Here is a 19,215-nt window from a genome sequence, read left to right on the forward strand (position 1 = left end):
CCATCCAAGATTTGCCTGCCAAGGTGACCTGTAAAGTGGACACATTTTCCAAACATTTGCCTGCCGGTTGATCTTAATGTCCCACCCAGCCAGCAATCAACTATCACATGCACATACACACAAAGACCAGCAGTAACAGTAGAGGTCTACTTCCTAGGCTATGTGTGACGGAGGCTGTCAGTGCAGTGTTTCTATGAATAAAACATGTCTCTTGCCTGCCTTTAGAGGAGAAAGCGCACCTCTTATGGACGTTATTTTAGCTGCGGCTATTCCATGATGCACGACTACTAGATGTGGAGACCCGTAGACCCATTTATGAAATGGGAAAATGGTAGAGTGAATCACTCTGTGTGTGCGTGCATGGCACTGTGTGCATGTTTTAGTAGGGGTTGCCTTTACTTGCTTCTTGAACATTGTTGTTGTTCATGAGGATCTCTAACACGAATGGGAAAAGGTTAATTGGACCTGTACGTTGTGTTGTGCGTGCACCTGTATTTCTTATTGTGTAATTATTGTGCTTTATAGTAAGGTACACACGAGTAGGGAGGAGGCTAAAGGAATTTATCAGAAAATGGAGTGTGTTGGTTCGTGTGTACATGCACGCATGAATGTCTACACAGAGTGGTATTAATTTAACTCTGAGAGTGTTCAAATGTAACCAAATGGACCCGTAACGGTCAAATGTAGTTACATGTGTACTGTGTACTGTCAAGAGTTTCAAATGGATTAACGAAACACTGAGGATTTTAGTGTGTGTGTGTGTGTGCGTGTGTGTTCTATCCATTTGTGTATTGAATCCTTCCCTTTCTTGGTTTTGTAGTAGCAAGACAGCTGGCCGTCCGGTCCAAAACACATCAAGAAATTTACTGAACACTAAAAACAACCGAGCACATTTTGAGGTCCACACATGGGAATAGCATCAAAGTGGCCCTACTTCCAAACAACAAAATAAAATGCTTCCTGAAAAAGTGTTAAAAGCTATTTCATGCGCAGTTCTCACCAGGCCAAGTGGTAACAACACATGCCACATAGTTTAACTTCATGTTGCCAGAGTGCCGGCGAATGTGAATTAAAGATGTGCTTTAAATAAACATTCGTGTTGGACCCTCTCAAGGCTAATATACAATGACAGCACACAGTAAAATCCTGAGTGTTCATTTAACTTTGAGAGTTTTCAAATGGTACATTTGTATACTCTCAAAGTGACACTGAGGATTTAACTGTGTACACTGAATGCACAGCTGGCAGGGTAAGACTAATTACATCAGCAATACGAGATCATAATACGTTTCCTTTTGACTTGAATTTAAAGCAATGGTGTATTCATGGACATCATTCATGGCAACAATTCTATAATGGAGAAGACTTCCAGTCTGAATAAATTATGGATAGCATTAACAAAAACAAACAAAAGAAAAAACAATGGCATGGCATGGTAAGAACTCCTATCACCATGAGAGTGATGCCGTAATTCTGTGACGAGAACAATCGCAAAACTGTACAGTACCTGTACAAAGACTGTGAAGAAGACAACGGTGATGATAGCAGTGAGGAACATCTTTCTGTTAGGGAAGAGGTCCGGGTCCAGCAAGAATCCCAGCGAGAAGGCGATGGCCCCCCGCAGCCCACCGTAGGCTATGATAAACTGGTCCTTGGTGGTCAGCTTGACGATGCGGAACTTGTTGATTATGAAGGTGAGACCCACAACGCCTGGCAAAGACACAACACAGAGAAACAGGGTTATGCATCCGTGTGTGCATGTTTGTGTTTTGGTCGATAGTTGTATTGGAATATGAATGTGTGTGGCTGACTTGTGGTGTTTTGGTGAGTGATTTTAGTGGAATGTGAATGTGTGTGCCTGACTTGTGGTGTGTGAAATTAGAGTTGGGAGTGATTTGGATGCAAAGTTTAAGACACTATAAATGCAAATCAGGACTTATGTTTTCAGTCTGATATCATATGATGGTTGTATAATAGCTGTTGCTGCCAGCATAGAATTCTAAAAGCCGGTGCTGATCTACAAGTCAATCAAGGACATGGCCTGGCATGCCCTACTTGCAGTATATGATCCACCTCTGTACCCCTTCCCGCACTTACCCTTCCCTAAAACAACCTGGCTAGACGTCCTATCTAGACTCTTCTCCCTCCTGGCTCCCATGCAGTGGAATAACTAAATAAGAGTGTCTGTTTAACACCTAAATTATAAATAGCAATTATTTGGTAACACATCCCATGCAGTTCATGTATTATAATCTTAGGTCTATTTTTGCAAGCAGAACAGCAGAGCGACAGGAAAGCAAAGGGGCAGAGGAGGGATGACTCTGTCTTACGACTCTCACTTCTCCCTGGAACCTTTTACCTATAATGATGTTTTTACTGCTTTGCTCTCAATTGATTCCAAAAAGTCAACAGGGGAGGATTGCTTGGACCCCCTTTTTATTAAATTAGCTGCTCCATTTCTGTGTCAACATGCATAGTCCCCAAAATGGCACATATTTCTCCACTACACAAAAGATGGAGATGGAAATGATCCAAACAATTATCGCCCAATCTCCAAGCTGTCCTGCCTAGCAAAAACCCTGGAGTCAATGGTAATTAATCAGCTCAAAATCTTTTTATCAAATGAAATCACTCTGTATTAACCCCACTTCAGTCTGGTTTTAGAGCTAAACATAGCACAATCACAGCCACCCACGACCCTAATTGTAAATGACATAGTTTCTGCCATGGATAAAAGAAAACACTGCGCTGCACTATTCATTGATTTATCAAAAGCATTTGATACAGTTGATTATGCACTCCTCTTAAATATTTTACAGAACTGGGTTTGATGGAAATACCTGCAGTTTGTTTCAGAGCTACCTGGCTGGGAGATCTCAGTGTGTGAAAGCTGGTCAGGGTTCTTACCCATTACAAAAGGCGTCCCTCAAGGATCGATCCTGGGCCCTGTTCTATTTACCTTATATATAAATAACATTGCTTTGTCTCTAGATGGTTGCCAAGCCCATTTCTATGCAGATGACACCATCATTTATTGTATTGCTTATTCTGTCCATCTTGCAACTGAGAACTTGCAGCTTTCATTTAGTGCACTTCAGGATTCACTTACGCACTTAATGCAGGTAAAACTAAATTCATGCTATTTTCTAGGGCCAGGGAAATTGATTATAATAACTTACGCATTACTACCTCAAATGGATTCATTATAGAAAGGGTTGCTGAATACAAGTACTTTGGAATATGGCTTGATGACAAATTCACATTTAAATGCCATATAGACAATCTTGCCTGTAAACTAAGGCAAAAGATTGACTTTTTTTTTAGAGGAACAGAGCTAGTTTCCCAGTGGCATGTAGGAAAAGGGTTATTGTCTTTCTTTCTGTGTTGGACTATGGAGATGTCATTTATGGGAATGCTGCTCCTTCTGTCCTCAAGCCCTTGGATACAGTTTATCATTCTGCTCTGCGATTTGTATCTGGTGAACATTATAGGACTCATCGCTGCATCCTGTATGATAGAGTGGGTTGGCCTTCCTTGGCCGACAGGCGAAACAAACAGTGGTACCCGTTTATTTTTAAGGCAATTGATGGGACTTTACCATTGTATATTCTCTGCTGGATTGGAATCCTGTAGCATATAGGACACGCTCCAGTGACTGGCTCACGCTAAAGGTCCCCAAAGTAAAGACTGAACTGGGGCAGCCTTTTGTTTTAGTGCCCCAACCACGTGGAATGACCTACAGCTTAAATGTAAGATCTGTTCCCCCGTAACATATGGTCAATTTATTTTTTTATTTTTTTAATTGCAGACCTACCCACAAGTGTCTGCAACTGCTTTTGAATTTGTGTTGCATCACACGATAGGGGAACATTTCTGTATTTGTTTTGTTTCTGTTTTGTTTTATCATCGATATGAATATTGATGTGAAAATGAAACTGTGATGTATCGCGACGACACTGAAAATGAGGGCAACCTCAATGTCCTTCGAAATGAAATGAAACAACATGCCCCCAGCCATCACATGTGTAATAATAAGGTTTTTGGGTCAAAACCTCATCAGCTACTGAGTCTCACAGAGCATGAGATTATGATGAACATGGCGCTTCCCAAGTTTTACTTTTTATTCCGTCTCAGTTTAACTCCCCAGACAAATCTAGTTTGAAAAGTGCTCAGCATGATGACTCACGACAGAGCATCGGTGCACTGCGGCACTTCCTCTGTTCACACTAACGGCCATGTGGGGAAATGTGATGGCAACATTAGTCCCCGTGACATTTCCCCTTCCTTCTGGGAACACAAAAATAGTATTACTAATAATATAGGCAAGGACATCACTCCAAATTTACAATTTATTGCCACGCTGACATTTGAGGCAAGATGCCCTTCCTCAGCGTGCACTGGCAATTTTCCAAATAATAGCTCCAGGTGGGTCATTATAGATTTCCGCAAAGGTCTATCCTTACAGGGGGAGTCACGCTCACATAGTGTAGGTTACCACAGCATTACATCATTTTTTAATAATTTGAATGATGTAAGCACAAAAAACTGCAAAAAATAGGTTTACTACATAAAAAACAGGTAGCTTATTTCGGTAGAGCACTCGCCTTTGGACCTTTGGGCACCACCAACTTAGCATATGAGTAACGGCTAATGTATTGAGAGCCGATGGTAGGTGTTTCAAGCCACCTCAGCAATCCATCTCCAAGGAGTCGCATTGACACCCTCGTTCTCGGCCGACACCGACAATAAGCCACTAACCTTACATACTTACATAAGACTCCAGAAAACTCCTCATTCAACCCATTGGGAATGAGAGTATCAAAGGAGTGTACTGTATGCAATATGACTCCTTCTGGAGGATTCCGTCTCTGTTACCACCTCTCTATGAATGCCCATGTAAGCCAACATAGTTCACTCAAGCTGTGGTTTTGAGTATCAAAATGGCAGGCCACCGATGATTTCTTATCATGATTACCAATGGAACACTTATGCTCACAGGATCCCCCCACCTATTTTTATTAGGCTTTTACATTTTTACATGAAACCATTCCCTGTGACGTCCCCACAACCCCCCATCGTCCGTCACCCAGCTCAGGCCTCGAAACCATGGTTCGAGCCATGGCTCTCCCTGTTGGGATGGACCGGTAGTGCTCCTGTAGGAGACGGAGTAGAAATCTATTACCCAGGACCCACTTGGGTCTAATATTGTTTGGAAAATTGCCAATGTACACATTGAGGAAGGGCATCTTGCCCAAAATGTCTGTGGCAATAAATTGGCAATTTAGAGTGTTGTCATGACCTTTGTTTAGATTAGACCCTAGCTATAGATTAAGGATATTATTAAGGGCTTATATTGTAGCTTAGTATTAGGCTCTTGTCGAACTAATTAGTGTTCTGTCATTTCCCAAAACAGAATTAAGTGAGCACTTATGATATCAAAGAGTTTGATTGCTATTATAATGGCTGTCCAGTTTCTGCAGGACACAGAGTGTGACACAGTTATTTGGTGAGACACTGAAGCAGTGTGTGACAGAGTGCAGCAGAGTGATACACCTGTGGGTGGCGCGCTACGCCAGCCAGTTGATTGTTCTGGGAATACTCGCTACGCAAAGCCATGGGAAGATGGTACGTGATTTTGTCATACATGTTTTTACATTTACAAATGCAACCACTAGAACTGTAGCATCTCTATTTTGGTCAATTCCATAAAAGCCAACGTATTGAATGATAGCATTAACCCAGAGTGTATTAGTTACTACTTTAAGGATTCAGAACCCTCTTTTGTCCCTGCCTGCAGCAAAGCATGGTCAGTGTGTCTGTCTGTCTTTTAGCAAAATAACTTGAGAATGAGTAGCCAATTATTTTGTACGCACTTTTTTCTCCCAATTTAGTCGTTATGCCAATTAAAACTCCCCACCAGGACAACGTAGCGCCTCTGTCCTAGTCCTCCTCCCGTTCCAACACCCCCTGCTGACAGGCACTGCCACAGCCCGTAGGAGTACATACAGCTACAAAGATCACCCTCCCTGGCCAGCTTCCCTCCCCTGAACCCGGGCCAATTGTTTTCGCATACAGGAACAGGAACATTTTTTATCAGTGTGGTATTTGCATCCTTTGTAGCTCTATGAAACTCTTTAGCACAAACCCGCTTTATCAAAAGCAACTTATGAATACGCTCAACTCATGTGTTCTCTTTGTATACATCAATAAGCCCTACAGTTCCAGATTTTCCAAACTGTCACAATAAGCTACTACTGTATCAGTTCCTCCCATACTGCACATAGCGACTAAACCACCTCAGCCTGCCACTGCAAGAGAAAAACCAATGAAAGAAAAATACTGCAGTAGAAGCCCACCTATGACCCGAGCCACCAGACAAAGGAGCACGGTGACCGTGACAAAGGTCCAGTTCCAACTGTGCGGTCCGTCCACCGTGGCCACGCCCAGGAAGATGAAGATGAGCGTCTCGCTCACACTGCTCCACATCTTCAGGAAGTACTTGATGGTGGTGTGGGACTTGTGGGATATGTTGGCTTCCACGTAGGGCCGCATTGTTGCTCCGCATGCTATTAGCCTGTGAGGGTAGGAGCCATAGTTCAGTTATTGGAACGATAAACTTGTATACTTAATTTTTTAACACATGTTACACAGGAAATGAGTACGCCTTCATTCCAAATAAACGTTTCGATCATTGATCATGTGTGAGACTGATAATTGGTTAGTGAGTCCAAGTTGCTCGAAGGGAGTGGGGGCCGACCAAATGAATTGGTTGTCCTGCTTTTCCGTGACAACAAACAAGCACACGTGCCCAAGTTGTCGGCAACAGTGATGTCAGGGGCTAGCACATGAGGGCTCCGATTACTCGGCTTCAGTTCCACCTTGAAACATGGACACAGACACTGTAGAGAGGCAGATTCTCTGTCCCTTGTCTAGTGATCACTTCCCTATTTTCATACTTCTCCAACCTTTATTTAGCCCATTAAAACCGCAAAAGCATCTGTGTCATTTTGGATTCTTTTTGAAAAATCTTTGAGAAAGTGTGAGAACTACTGTTTTACCGTAGAAGGCATTTGTAGAATCTACCTCAGGTCTTAATGTCTTAAAAACCACAGGAAGGGACGCATCAATTTAGTGGTGTGTGCCACCTTCCTTTGACACAGCCAAGGCCATGGAAGATGGCCCAAAAGGTTACATATGCCACCTGCAGCTCAGTCCCCCCCTTATTGATGGCTTTTAGTACATTAGGCACAGTTTATAAAAAGCAGACGTTGCTAAATTGTGTTGCGTTGTCTCTCTCATTCATCAACAACAGGCATGCAAGGTGGCAATCCACCATCGCCTGTTTATGATGAGAGGTGGGACAGGTCCAGGAGTCTTTGAACAGACCCTTGTCGCAGCTGTGCTTCCGTCGGCCCTGACACACCACTCCGACACATCAGCACCACCACCTGTCTGTATGATCTACAACTAAAAGACCGTAAAAAGGATGCGATGAATGAAGCCGGAGAAGATATGTATTGAGCGAGTGTCGGTTGCCTGGAGACGGTGCCTTGAAGCTTGACAGGGGGCCATAAATTGGTGGTCATGTTCGCCGTGCCGAGTCATTCGTCAGGCCGCCAGTTAGATGCAATGCTAAGTTACTGCCGTAGGAGGAATAGCGGAAGTAGAGCCAAGGCTGTGGCCGTCTAATCAGTGACAGGAGGAGAAGCACATGGCAGGAACACACAAAATAAATATACATGGCGTACATAGCCAGGACATTTCATTGTTAAAGTATGGTAGGCACAGGAGGTAGTAGAATACAGCAAATACTTGACATAGAAATAGCAGTTCTTTATAGCTTTATGAGTTGCGAAAGACATTGCCATGGGGTCAAGGACTCTTTTGGCCCCTGACACCGAACTTTCTTTCTCATGATATTGTAAGGCGAGAAGTCATCAAAGGGCATATGGTGGTGTTATAGAAAAACACCATTTGATAGGTCAGGGTTAATTTGAGGTAATTCACCTAATTAATTATGCATCATGGCTATGGTTTCAATTTTAAAATATTACAATAATATGGCTACAGGTAAGTCACTGATATTCCTGTAGAGACTTCCAAAGGTCACACAGTGGATGATTGAATCATGTATGTTGTTGACGGCAGTCTCATTTGACCTGGCTCCAGCCTCATGGTGAATGCATCAAGACTAACTATGGAATAGATGGGGAAGGGCTATGAGTCAACATGGAAAGCACAAAAGAGAACATGAAGTGAAAGCCAGTGAGAGACACATGGTCGATCCACATGTCTATAACCACACAGTCCTCCTCCTCTTATTCCCATACTTACGCCATGATCCCAGAGAGGTGGAACATCTCGGCTGACAGGTAGGCCATGTAGCTGTACACGAAGACGAAGAGGGGCTCGATGACGCGGGTGTGCGAGGTGAAGCGTGAGGTGAAGGCGGCCAGGATGCCGTAGATGGCGCCGACCAGTACGCCGCCAATCGCCACCACCAGGAAGCAGACGACTCCCAGGACGACGTCGAGCAGCGTCACTGTGCCGGCACCCGCAAACTCCTCAAACAGGTGGTACAGCACCTGCAGGGAGGAATGGAGCAGTATGCGTTTGTGTGTGTGGGGATACCTACAGTTACACACAGGGATACCTCCTGTACATATAGGTCTGTCATCGACAAAAGACGTTGGTAGTGGACTAATGGTCATAGGACTTGGTTGACTAATCGTAACAGCTGTATGATTTCGTAATAATAGAATTTCGTGGCGTAGGGGAGCAAGTACCATCGTGGAGACAGGGCTTGGAACCCTCCACGGCGCCTCTGGCTTGGCTGAGGGTCCCTAGAGCACAATTAGGCATATTCGTGGAGGGGAAGCCAGGTGGGGAGGGTGATCTTTACCACTCCTATGGGCCTGTCAGTGGGGGGGGGGGGTGTTGAACGGTGAGGAGTAGGGTGGAGGTACTACATCCTCCCGGTGGGGCTCCTCACTGGCAAGTGAGCCAGTAAGGGCAGCAGTGACAAGACTACACAGAATGTGTGGGGAATTTGGGAATTGTTATAATGATTACATTGGGAGAAGGGGGGGGGGGGTAATGGGTAACCAAAAAAATTTAATCATGTGGATATCGGAACAAAACAAAAACTAATCAACGAGCAAGACCAAAACGACCAAAATATTCAACTCGAAAAGGGAAGGCATAGACAGGAGAACGGCCAAGTTTCACATAAAATGTGTTGAGTCTTCCGGTAACACCTGTTACTAGTTAGATCTTCCCATTAACACTTTCACACGGTGCAGTGATCACAATGCAGACAGGATCACATTACTTTACACACTGATGCCCTTTCCCACTCTGTCTGATCGGCTTTCCTGGTCGTGTGTGTGCTGGTTACAGCAGGTCAATGGCAGAGCTGGCTGGGCCCTGAGGGCACAACTCTCTTCTTCACTCTCTACACAGTAAATTCCTCTGTGCAAAACGTATCCATTTGTACATGGACTGCCTTTCTTCAAAGCACTATACAATGTATTTCACATTCATCCATCGACGGAGGAGGAAACCATGCAAGGCACCAACCTGCTCAACTGTAGCAGGTAGGGGATCGAACCAGGAACCCTGCGATTCCAAGACGGCCACTCTACCTCCTCCTGAGTCACTGCCAACTTTAATTCTGAGTGTACAAATGGTCCCATTTTTTGGAATTTCCATTTCTGCTAAGCCACTAGCTAGAAAGGCTTCAACTAATTTGCTTTCCAGTAGGACTTATTTACATGACTGCACAGGTGAAACGGCAATGGGGAGGAGGCTTTATTTTATAATTTTCAGAGGCTCTTAACTCTCTCTGCCAGACTTATTTCTGGCCACGTTTGCCCACTGCCAGCGATTTTTCGATTTTCTTACCTTTTTGAAGTAGTCACAGAATATTTATCTCCAGTATGATCGATCCCCTGATGGTTGCTAATCACAGAGGGTTGCACTGTGTGGTTTCACAAATGTCAATGACATTAATTGTCTGCCTTTGAAAATAGCATGTCTGGGCCCAAAATCACACCCAGTGTGAAGTGAGCGGTGCTATTTATGAGTTATTAATTTCATCATGCATCTCGGTAGCCAATCACAGCACGTCCTGCGAAGTGACGTGCTTACATTTTTTACATTATTATTAATTTCATCATGCGTCTCGCTAGCCAATCACAGCGCGTCTGCGAAGTTTGAAGTTAATTTCATCATGTGTCTCGCTAGCCAATCACAGCACGTCCTGCAAAGCTTAGCCTATGGGCGTGTTTTCCACAGCATGGCGTCGCAGCGAAAGACAAATTTTCACGACGGAAAGAAAAACTTTCACCACGGATGGGTCCTAAACCCTCTTATAGGAGCGGTTGCGAGGAGAGTTAAGTACAGACTGCTAGGTGGAAGCATTTGACAATTGTGGGAGCCAAGACGCCTGTCTTCAGAGTCTAGTTGTATTGTGTTGGTTCGTTGTGAGATTCAGCAATTTTTCAGCAATCTTTTGGGGTGAAGAAATTTGGTGTGGAGGGAAATTCTAGTGGATTTAGTATAGAGCCCTGGGGGACCCCGGTCAACTAAGTGTGTACAGTGTTTAAGTGGTTAGTGTGTGTGTTAGCTCCGAATAAGATTAGTAGAGCAGGGCCACTGAAAATGTAGAACTAGTAAGGTCACGGTGCTATGATAGCCACACTGGAGCCAAGACTAAATGTGGTATTCTTGATGATGATCATTAGACATGCATTCATAACCACCATCCATAACCACTTTGCAAACAGTTATTTGTCCTGGAGCTTCTAAGAACTGCTTTGGTGTAAACCAAACCAATTATAACCCCAATTTGGACATGATTGCTGATATTCAATATCTGAGCTGGTCTGCGCAAAATGTCACCATGGACAGTGGGCACACGCTATCTTACAGTATGCAAGGGTTTAGGATTAAAAAGAAAACAGTTGGAGCCATCACACAAAATATAACTTAATGGGTTGAGTATGACGCAAGGTCAGTTGTTAAGTATGATGCAGAGTATCACAGTTTTTAAAAGTCTTCTAATGTGCAAACCTAAGCTGAATTGTATTGAAATTATAATAACTTATTATAATTGGTAGGAGTAGTGGTGGTAGCAGTTAAACCGTAGACGTGGTTAAGAAATCATGCATCCGGACTGTGGAACAGGAGAGGGTTAAAACACTTCAACGACCTCTACATGGATGGCACTTTTGCTAGTTTCGAAGCCCTATCTAATACATTTACCCCCCACTCTAGCTTATTTCATTACTTTCAAATACGCCACTTTATTAAAACTCAAGATCCGCATTTCCCACTTTTACCACACAAATCTAACTTAGAGTTTCTCGAAATCCCCCAAATTTTTATCACAGGGCTCTACGATAAAATCATATTGTTAGAATGCCCCACTCTCAACAGAATTAAGAGTGCCTGGGAGAAAGAATTAGGATTACAATTCAGGAATGATTGGTGGAAACAAGCTACAAGCCACCTTAACTCCTCCTCCTCCTGTGCCCGTATGAGCTTAATCCAATTTAAGGTTCTACATAGAATACATTACTAGTCTAAACTCAAACTTTCAAAATTTCATTTTGTGCACAATCTCCAGCTGATTTAACACACACCTTCAGGTCATGCTCTAATTACAAGCTTTCTGGTCCACATACTTCAAAACTATTTCTGCAGTCCTTGAGTTGGAACTACTCCCCTGGAACAACATATTTTGAGACGGAGGTCCGCGGCCAAATACCTTTTGGGGGCCCTTGACTTGAAAAAGTTTTGAGATCCACTGATTATAGAAAGTTTTTTAATTTTTTTTTTTGAAGAAATAGCAGATCTACAAGCTCATAGCGTGGCACTCGGTTTGTTATAAAATATTAATGATTTATTTACAAGCGTATTAAATGAGACACATGAATGACACTTAACAGACAACAGCTGGGAAGGGGTGGGAGTTAGATAGATACATTGTCATTTACATGCCATGAGATGGCACAATAAAACTTAAAATTGTTCAACGGCCTAGATACCTTATGTTCTGGTATGGATAAATAGTACACAAAACTGGGTACTGTACCGTGACTATTTTCCTTATGCTATTTTTCCTATAAGCGCCGGATGAATGCAAAAACGCCACACATTTGGACCAGTGCACGAATCCAGCTCAGTGTTGCAATGCTAAAGCTACTGATATAATTGGTCTACTTTTAGCCCACATTCCCCCATCAATCACTCACCACGGTGACGGCATCGTTGAGCAGCGACTCGCCGAACACAATGATGTGCAGCAGCTCGTTGATGTGGATCTCCTCGAAGACGGCCAGCACGGCCACGGGGTCCACGGCCGAGATGATGGAGCCGAACAACAGGCAGGGCAGCAGCTCCAGGCGGTTCAGGTCGGACGGGTTGGCCGGCTGGATCAGGCTCACGGCGTACAGCGAGCCCCCGATGAAGAAGGTGTTCCACAGCGTGCCCACCACGGCAAACACCAGGATGGTGCCCAGGTTCTCCATGAAGGGGCGGATGGGCAGGAAGTAGCCGGCATCCAAGATGATGGGCGGCAGCAGGCAGAGGAAGAACAGGTTGGAGTCCAGCACTGGGGGCACCTGCTCACCTGCCAGCTTGATGAGCCCCCCGACCAGCAGTCCCACTACGATCAACAGGCAGCTCTCGGGCACGATGCCGGACAGCCGAGGGATAAGGTGGAACCCTGGGGTGGAGAGGTAAGAGGAGAAGGTAAGACTGGGAGTATGAAGGAAGGGTGACAACAGATGAGTGGGGTGACAATGGGATGGCAGGAGATAAGGAATGGAGAGAGGGGAACATAGAGGGGTGATGAGAGAGAAGGACCAAAGGAACCGAGAGAGACAGACGGGGAGATGGGAGACGCAAACAGAAAGAGATTTGAAAAATAAAGTTAGAAAAAGCATATAGCACATGTGACATTTGTGCGTACATGCTTGTGTGCTTGTGTGTACTGTATGTGCGTGAGAGAGAAGAGAGAATGTTTGAAAAATTATAATAATAATAATGTTATTTTTTTTTTAAAGAGAGAGAATGTCTGCGTTTCAAAGAAAATAATCAGCATTCCCCTGTATTGTTTTTGCTTGTATGAGGCATGTCACATGCGCTGTGACAGCCACCTGAAACTCATTAAAGATAAGACCATTTATGAGAACAATCAACCATGACAACGGCACACTAGGGGAGAGTACACACAGACTCATTACATTCACATTCTCTGTTTCACATTCCCTGTTTTTCAATGCCAATCAAAGTGAGTGGAAAAACAGACCACTGCTAGTAGCATTATACGACTTCCATCGCATCTGATAGTCAATATAATTTTCGAGATGTGACTGTGATACCGGGCACAGTGAGTGAAGTTTGCAGGAAATGCAGTGTAATGTTTTTTTTATCTCCCTCCAGGCTTATGAAACACGTGGCGGTGCATGCTTGATCTTCATTCATTCTGCTACACTGACAAACTGGAGCATGTCTGCTTGTAGCAGATGAAGCACTTTGGGGGGGGGAATACACACTGAACGCTGGGACAACTCTGGGCATGTCAGGGGACATGACATCACTAAGTGAACTCGCACACAGTGTCAAAGAAGCAGAAGCATCGAGGGTGTGCTATATAGCAGTGGTTTTCACATCAAGGTCCATTATTGTCTCCGCCAGGCTGAAAGGCATGGCGAGAGTATGTTTTGCACCCTGTCCATCCGTCCGTCCGTCCGTCCGTCCGTCCGTCCGTCCGTCCGTCCGTCCGTCCGTCCGTCCGTCCGTCCGTGAACAGCTAATCTCAGGCACTGTTGGCCCGGCCGCTGCGAAACTGTGCACACTCCCTGGATGCCAAAGCCACATTTTTCAGATTCGCCTGTTATAGCGCCACCAGGAGTCCGCTTTTTGCAAAACATTTTTTTTGACAGTACTCCTACAGATTTTGTCCAAACATCACGCAAATCGGTACACAGTATCTCTATAGTCATTAAACGAAACAAAAAGTCTTTCAGATTTGTCATATTCCATCCTGATTGGCTAAAAATGGCTTCCAACGTTTGCAGGAGTGCTCCGTTTTGAACAAAATGCCTTGTGAAATTTTGCACGCACATTCCCACTATGCCAAGTAAGAAATGCCACTCAAAAATGTTCAAATCAGCCTCTTGGTGGCGCTATAACATGCAGATTTGTGTTTTTACCTATAACTGCACCGATCTGCGCACTCCCTTGAGGTCAAGGAAAAACCTTTGCCCTGCATTTTTCACATCTGCATTTTATAGCACCACCAGGAGGCTAACTTATGTAAACCAATTTTTTTAATATTACTCCTTCCGATTTTATCAAAGTTTCACGCAAATCGGTACACATGATCTCTATAGTCATGTGATCAAGACAGATCTGTTTTCATATTCCATCCTGATTGGCTTAAGATTCACATCCAAAGTTTGCAGTAGTGGCTTGTTTTGAACAAAATGCCGCAAATCATGAACGCAGCGTCCGATTGCGGTCAAACTTAGCACGCACATTCACACTTGTTGAGGAACAAAACACATTTTTGGAACAAAATGCCTCAAATCATGAATGCAGTGTTCGATTGCCACACAAGGCCTAGGAAGAAATGGCACCCTTTTCACATTGACCTATTATAGCGCCACCAGGAGGCCACAATAACCTACCTGACCTGGCGGAGACCTGTGCTCTGAGGAGTGCTTTCTCTAGTTTATTCGTCATTTGAGCCACGGACCACCGTTTGATGAGATTTAGCCTCTCAAGACCCAAAACTTAGAATATTTTGTAATCGTTGGATAAGATTTTGTCCACAATTCCATGCTGTATTGATGTTGGTACCATTAGGGGAGATAACAGGCAAACGTTGATCAAAATAACAATTTAATTAAGTAATGCAGATGTTTAACAATAATTTAACTCTTGAGACTGTAAAATGAAATTATAGTGTAAAATACAATTATAGTGTAACATGAAACCAAATGGACCCTTACGGGTCCATTTGGTTTCATGTTACACTATAAAGGGCAGATCTATAAGGGTCTATTTGGTTACCAACTCTCCATCATTTAGCTGGGGACCACCTGGAACCCCCTCAAGGACCACTGGTGGTCCCCGGGCCACTGGTTGAGAACCACTGCTGTATAGTTACTGATGTGCTACACATCCAGCATGGTCAGCGATTTTAAGTTTGACAAACAGATTAACTCAGCTTTTATCAGCTGAGGCTTTTAGCCAAAGTCAAGTCTGCTGTAACCCTTTCTGATTTTGAACGTCTTATCCATGCTTTTATCTCAACCCGACTTGACTACTGTAATGCACAGCACTTTATGTTGGCGTTAGCCAAGCCTGCTTGTCACGACTACAGTTAGTCCAAAACATGGCCGCTCGCCTCTTAACAGGGGCACGGAAGTAGGATCACATCTCCCCGATTCTTGCCACCCTACACTAGCTCCCTGTTGTTGTGTTTTTAAGTCTTTAAATGGGTTGGCACGATTGTACATATCGGAGCTTCTACCTCCCAATAACTCTACAAGGGTCTTGAGGTGTACTGACCAGTCACTTCGTAAGGTGCCTCCAACAAAGCTGAAGACCCAGGGTCACGTTTGAAAACTCACTTGTACTCCTTGGCGTTCGGAAATTCTGACTGAGAGTTGCTGTTTCCACTAGGCATTGTGTCTATATGTTGTCATGTTTATTCATGTGTATAGTTTTGCTCTTGTATATTTTAAAGGATCTACACCATGAATTAAAAAAAATATATATATATTTAATATCATATTGTTTATGTCCCTCAAACGTTTTTCAAAAGGTTTGAGCCTAAATCAAGCCTCAGATCTACTCATTCCAACTAACTTCTCTCTGCCTTATAAAGCACTTTCACCTGCAATACTACATTGTCCTGTTTGGCACAGGGCGCTATTGAGCCAGTTTGTATGCATGTCATCTCCTGGTTCTGTGTGGAAAAATTTAAAAAATAAAATTGGTTGGAACTGAAAAACGGGAGGTATTGTAGGGTGCAAATCAGTTTGGCCTGTTTTGAGACCAATTTACAGAAAACCCCAGATTTGCTGTGAAAGCTTGAGTGTTCAAACTGGGGTATTTTTGGGGATAGAAGAGAGGTAGGGGAGACCAAAAACACACAAAAAATAAGAAAAAGTTAAAATTCATGGTGTAGTCCCTTTAATATAGTGGATTGGATTGACTTCCATGACAACCGAAATTGTCATGCAAATCATTTGATGGTAGACACTGCTCGTGTGACCCTGCTCAACAGGCCTTGGCTGACGTTCTCAGCAAACATGTCAGTAAACCCACACATAGGAAATGGGCATAGGAATTAAACCTTAAGTAGTAGATATAGTGCTGCTAAAATGATAAGAAAATGTTGCACTTCATCTTGTTTACTTTCTAATCCAATTTCTGAGGGGTTGGACATAACTGAAATCAGGTGCTTCAATTAGCCACCATTGCTTAAGACAGCGTGATCTAATTCCCCATAAGCTGCTCACTAAATAGTCATTTCAAAACATAGCAGGACAGGAGACGGCATGACTATTAATAGGATTCCACAAAAGGGAGAAAAATCCCAAAAGTTCTCCTCATTCTAAAAGGGCTACCGTAGGATATGGAAACCTATGGAATACTGTGTGACTGACACATGACACTATATGCAGCAAAGGCTATGAAAAATCGTTCTGAAGTTAGGCCATGAAAGACAACTGCAGCTTTCTATAAACGGAAAAAACACAAGGGAGAGTGGATGAAGACTTCAAAACTGGCAGCGCTGCGTGCGTGGCCCTGGAGTGAGAATTCTTCACCTAGTTATATTTACAGTACTACCGCAGCATGGGGATCATGTTTCCTGGCACCTGGCACAGCACCACGTAGAGAATAGTGCAGCATCACGACTCGAGTGTGAGACACACAGAGAAGTTAGAGCCAGCACTGGCACGCTCACTAGGGATGGGACCATATGAAAATCACGTCACGATTATTGTGGCAAAAATAATTTGCGATTAACGATATTGCGATAATAAAAATATGCTTAAAACGCCACTTTTGTTAGACACTTGAACTTGTTAGCCACTTTTGTTAGCCACTTGAAGCCAAAAATAGCTGGCGAACGTTGCAACGCGTTGTGAGCTTGTAGATCTGCCATTTTTGGCGAATCAATTTGTAAGAGAGCGTACCAAATGAACTCTTTACAGGTCTGTTAACACATTGAGTGCCAAAACCGTAATATTACGTTTTTAGCAAATACACCCGTGGAGTGCCAAAAAGCCTGGCTCCCATCCGCTTCCATTCTATCTAACTTTTTACAGTGGTCAAAACGAGTCATTCTCGATGCGCGATCGCTCCGCAATGGTGACTCGCGTGAGACATGTTGTTGTTCCAGGCTTTAGCCAGGACCATCGCGCACCCTACACACATGCATTGTTTTTCATGGATTGCTCGTCGTGGAGTCTACAGCTTTAAACAGCACAGTGCAGAGCAACAGTGAGATTTCTGGCACCGAACGTAATCTGTTATTATAAAATTCTGGCACCCAATTGTTAAGTGGTACTGAATTGGCAGCTCAACAAAAGCTAATTCATCCTAGTGTATAACGGAGGAACATTTCTCGATGAATCCAAATCTCTGGCGATACGATTATAGTGAGCGTTTTTTTATCACGATAAACGATAATAACGATCATCGTTCCATCCCTAACGCTCACATGCTGGAAGACAAAATCAACGTATACCGCAATTTCTTGCACGCTATCGCTCACTCACTGGACGGCAGTACACAAGTTCTTCACATCGAGCCTGGATGATGCGACGACAGAGACACCATATGCCCTGGTTGGCACAGGTTGTGCTCCATTCTGTTTTGGGAGAGTAGAGGGATCCAGGTAAACAGCACAGGTCTGCTCCCCCTTCACCAAAGCTGACACGGAGTGCATGCTGGACCTTCTTGGTTATCACCAGTGGTGGAAAAAGTAGTCAAATGTTTCACTTAAGTAAGAGTATCAATACTGCAATGTAGAAATACATTGAAGTCCGGAATTCAAAATTTACTTGAGTAAAAAGTACAAAAGTATTGGTATCAAAATGTACTTAAAGTACCAAAAGTAGAAAGTACTCATTATGCAGAAGGTCCCATTTCACAAGTTTTCTAATTTATAAAATGTTTTAAAAAATATATTTTGAAAATAGACGATCTACAAGCTCACAATGCGTCGCATCACAACGCATTGTGAGCTTGTAGATCGGCTATTTTCAAATGGCCGAAATGTATATAGGGCTGAAGTGGGTAATGAATGTGTTGTAATAATAATACAAATCTACAAAATAGCTAAAGTTTTCAAATAATTGTAGTGGAGTAAAAGTATAATATTTGCCTCTGAGATGTAGTGGAGTAGAAGTGAAAGTACAGAAAATTTGGAAATTCTCCAGTAAAGTAAAAATACCTCACAATTGTACTCAAGTACAGTACTTGAGTAAATGTACTTAGTTACTTTACACCACTGGTTATCACAGATCCATTAGCGAAACACACTGTTTGCAGGGGCGGCCATAGCTGAATGGTTAGTGAGCCTGCCTAGGGAGCCAGAGGCCCTGGTTGCCCCAGGTTCGATTCCAGGCCAGGTCAGCATATGTGTCGATGAAATTAAATTTGTCCCTGAGCAAGACTCTTAACCCCTAATTGCTCACAGGATCTCATTGGAAACAAGACCGCAAGGACTTTCATGAACGACCTGTTAAAAGGAATTATCCTTTACTGTATGTAATGATTGACCAGGCTCCAACAGACAGGCTATCCCCATGGGTAGTCGGCTAATGGAAAACTAAACTGGTCATTTTCCAATACAAAAGTTAATATTGCCTCATCATACCGTTCAAGTGCTGCTTATTTAGAAATCTGGTTGGGGATGGTTAAGTGACAATGACTTTGGGGATAATCAAGCGGACAGATTTGTCACAGAATGTATGCCCAGGACAGAGCTCCCATAGCCCTCAACTATAGTAAATGCTCCCAGCCTACACTGATTTACACTACACTTTGGCTCACATTTAATTAACCACCCAATAATTTCTAAACTTAGCATCAATCTCACCCCCTCGCAGACTAATGGGATGGCTGAAGGGTTGAACTCACTACCAACAACTGTACAACACTTGTAAGTTGTTCTGGATAAGA

The 19,215-nt window shown here is 43.4% G+C and overlaps 1 protein-coding gene across 1 annotated transcript in view; it reads right to left on the bottom strand.

Moving 5' to 3' along the window:
* The window catches only part of slc9a1a (solute carrier family 9 member A1a), a 53,899-nt gene that overhangs the window by 18,434 nt on the left and 16,250 nt on the right, over nucleotides 1-19,215 (bottom strand). Inside the window, exons 2-5 of the mRNA XM_080427448.1 lie at nucleotides 12,258-12,730; nucleotides 8,335-8,585; nucleotides 6,357-6,574; nucleotides 1,508-1,710 (exon numbers count right to left, since the gene is read on the bottom strand). Of these exons, the coding sequence (XP_080283574.1) occupies nucleotides 1,508-1,710; nucleotides 6,357-6,574; nucleotides 8,335-8,585; nucleotides 12,258-12,730 (1,145 nt within the window). The remainder of the gene's footprint in view (nucleotides 1-1,507; nucleotides 1,711-6,356; nucleotides 6,575-8,334; nucleotides 8,586-12,257; nucleotides 12,731-19,215) is intronic.

This window comes from Gymnoscopelus braueri, assembly GCF_963280865.1.
Source record: "Gymnoscopelus braueri genome assembly, chromosome: 4".
NCBI classification, from domain to species: Eukaryota; Metazoa; Chordata; class Actinopteri; order Myctophiformes; family Myctophidae; genus Gymnoscopelus; species Gymnoscopelus braueri.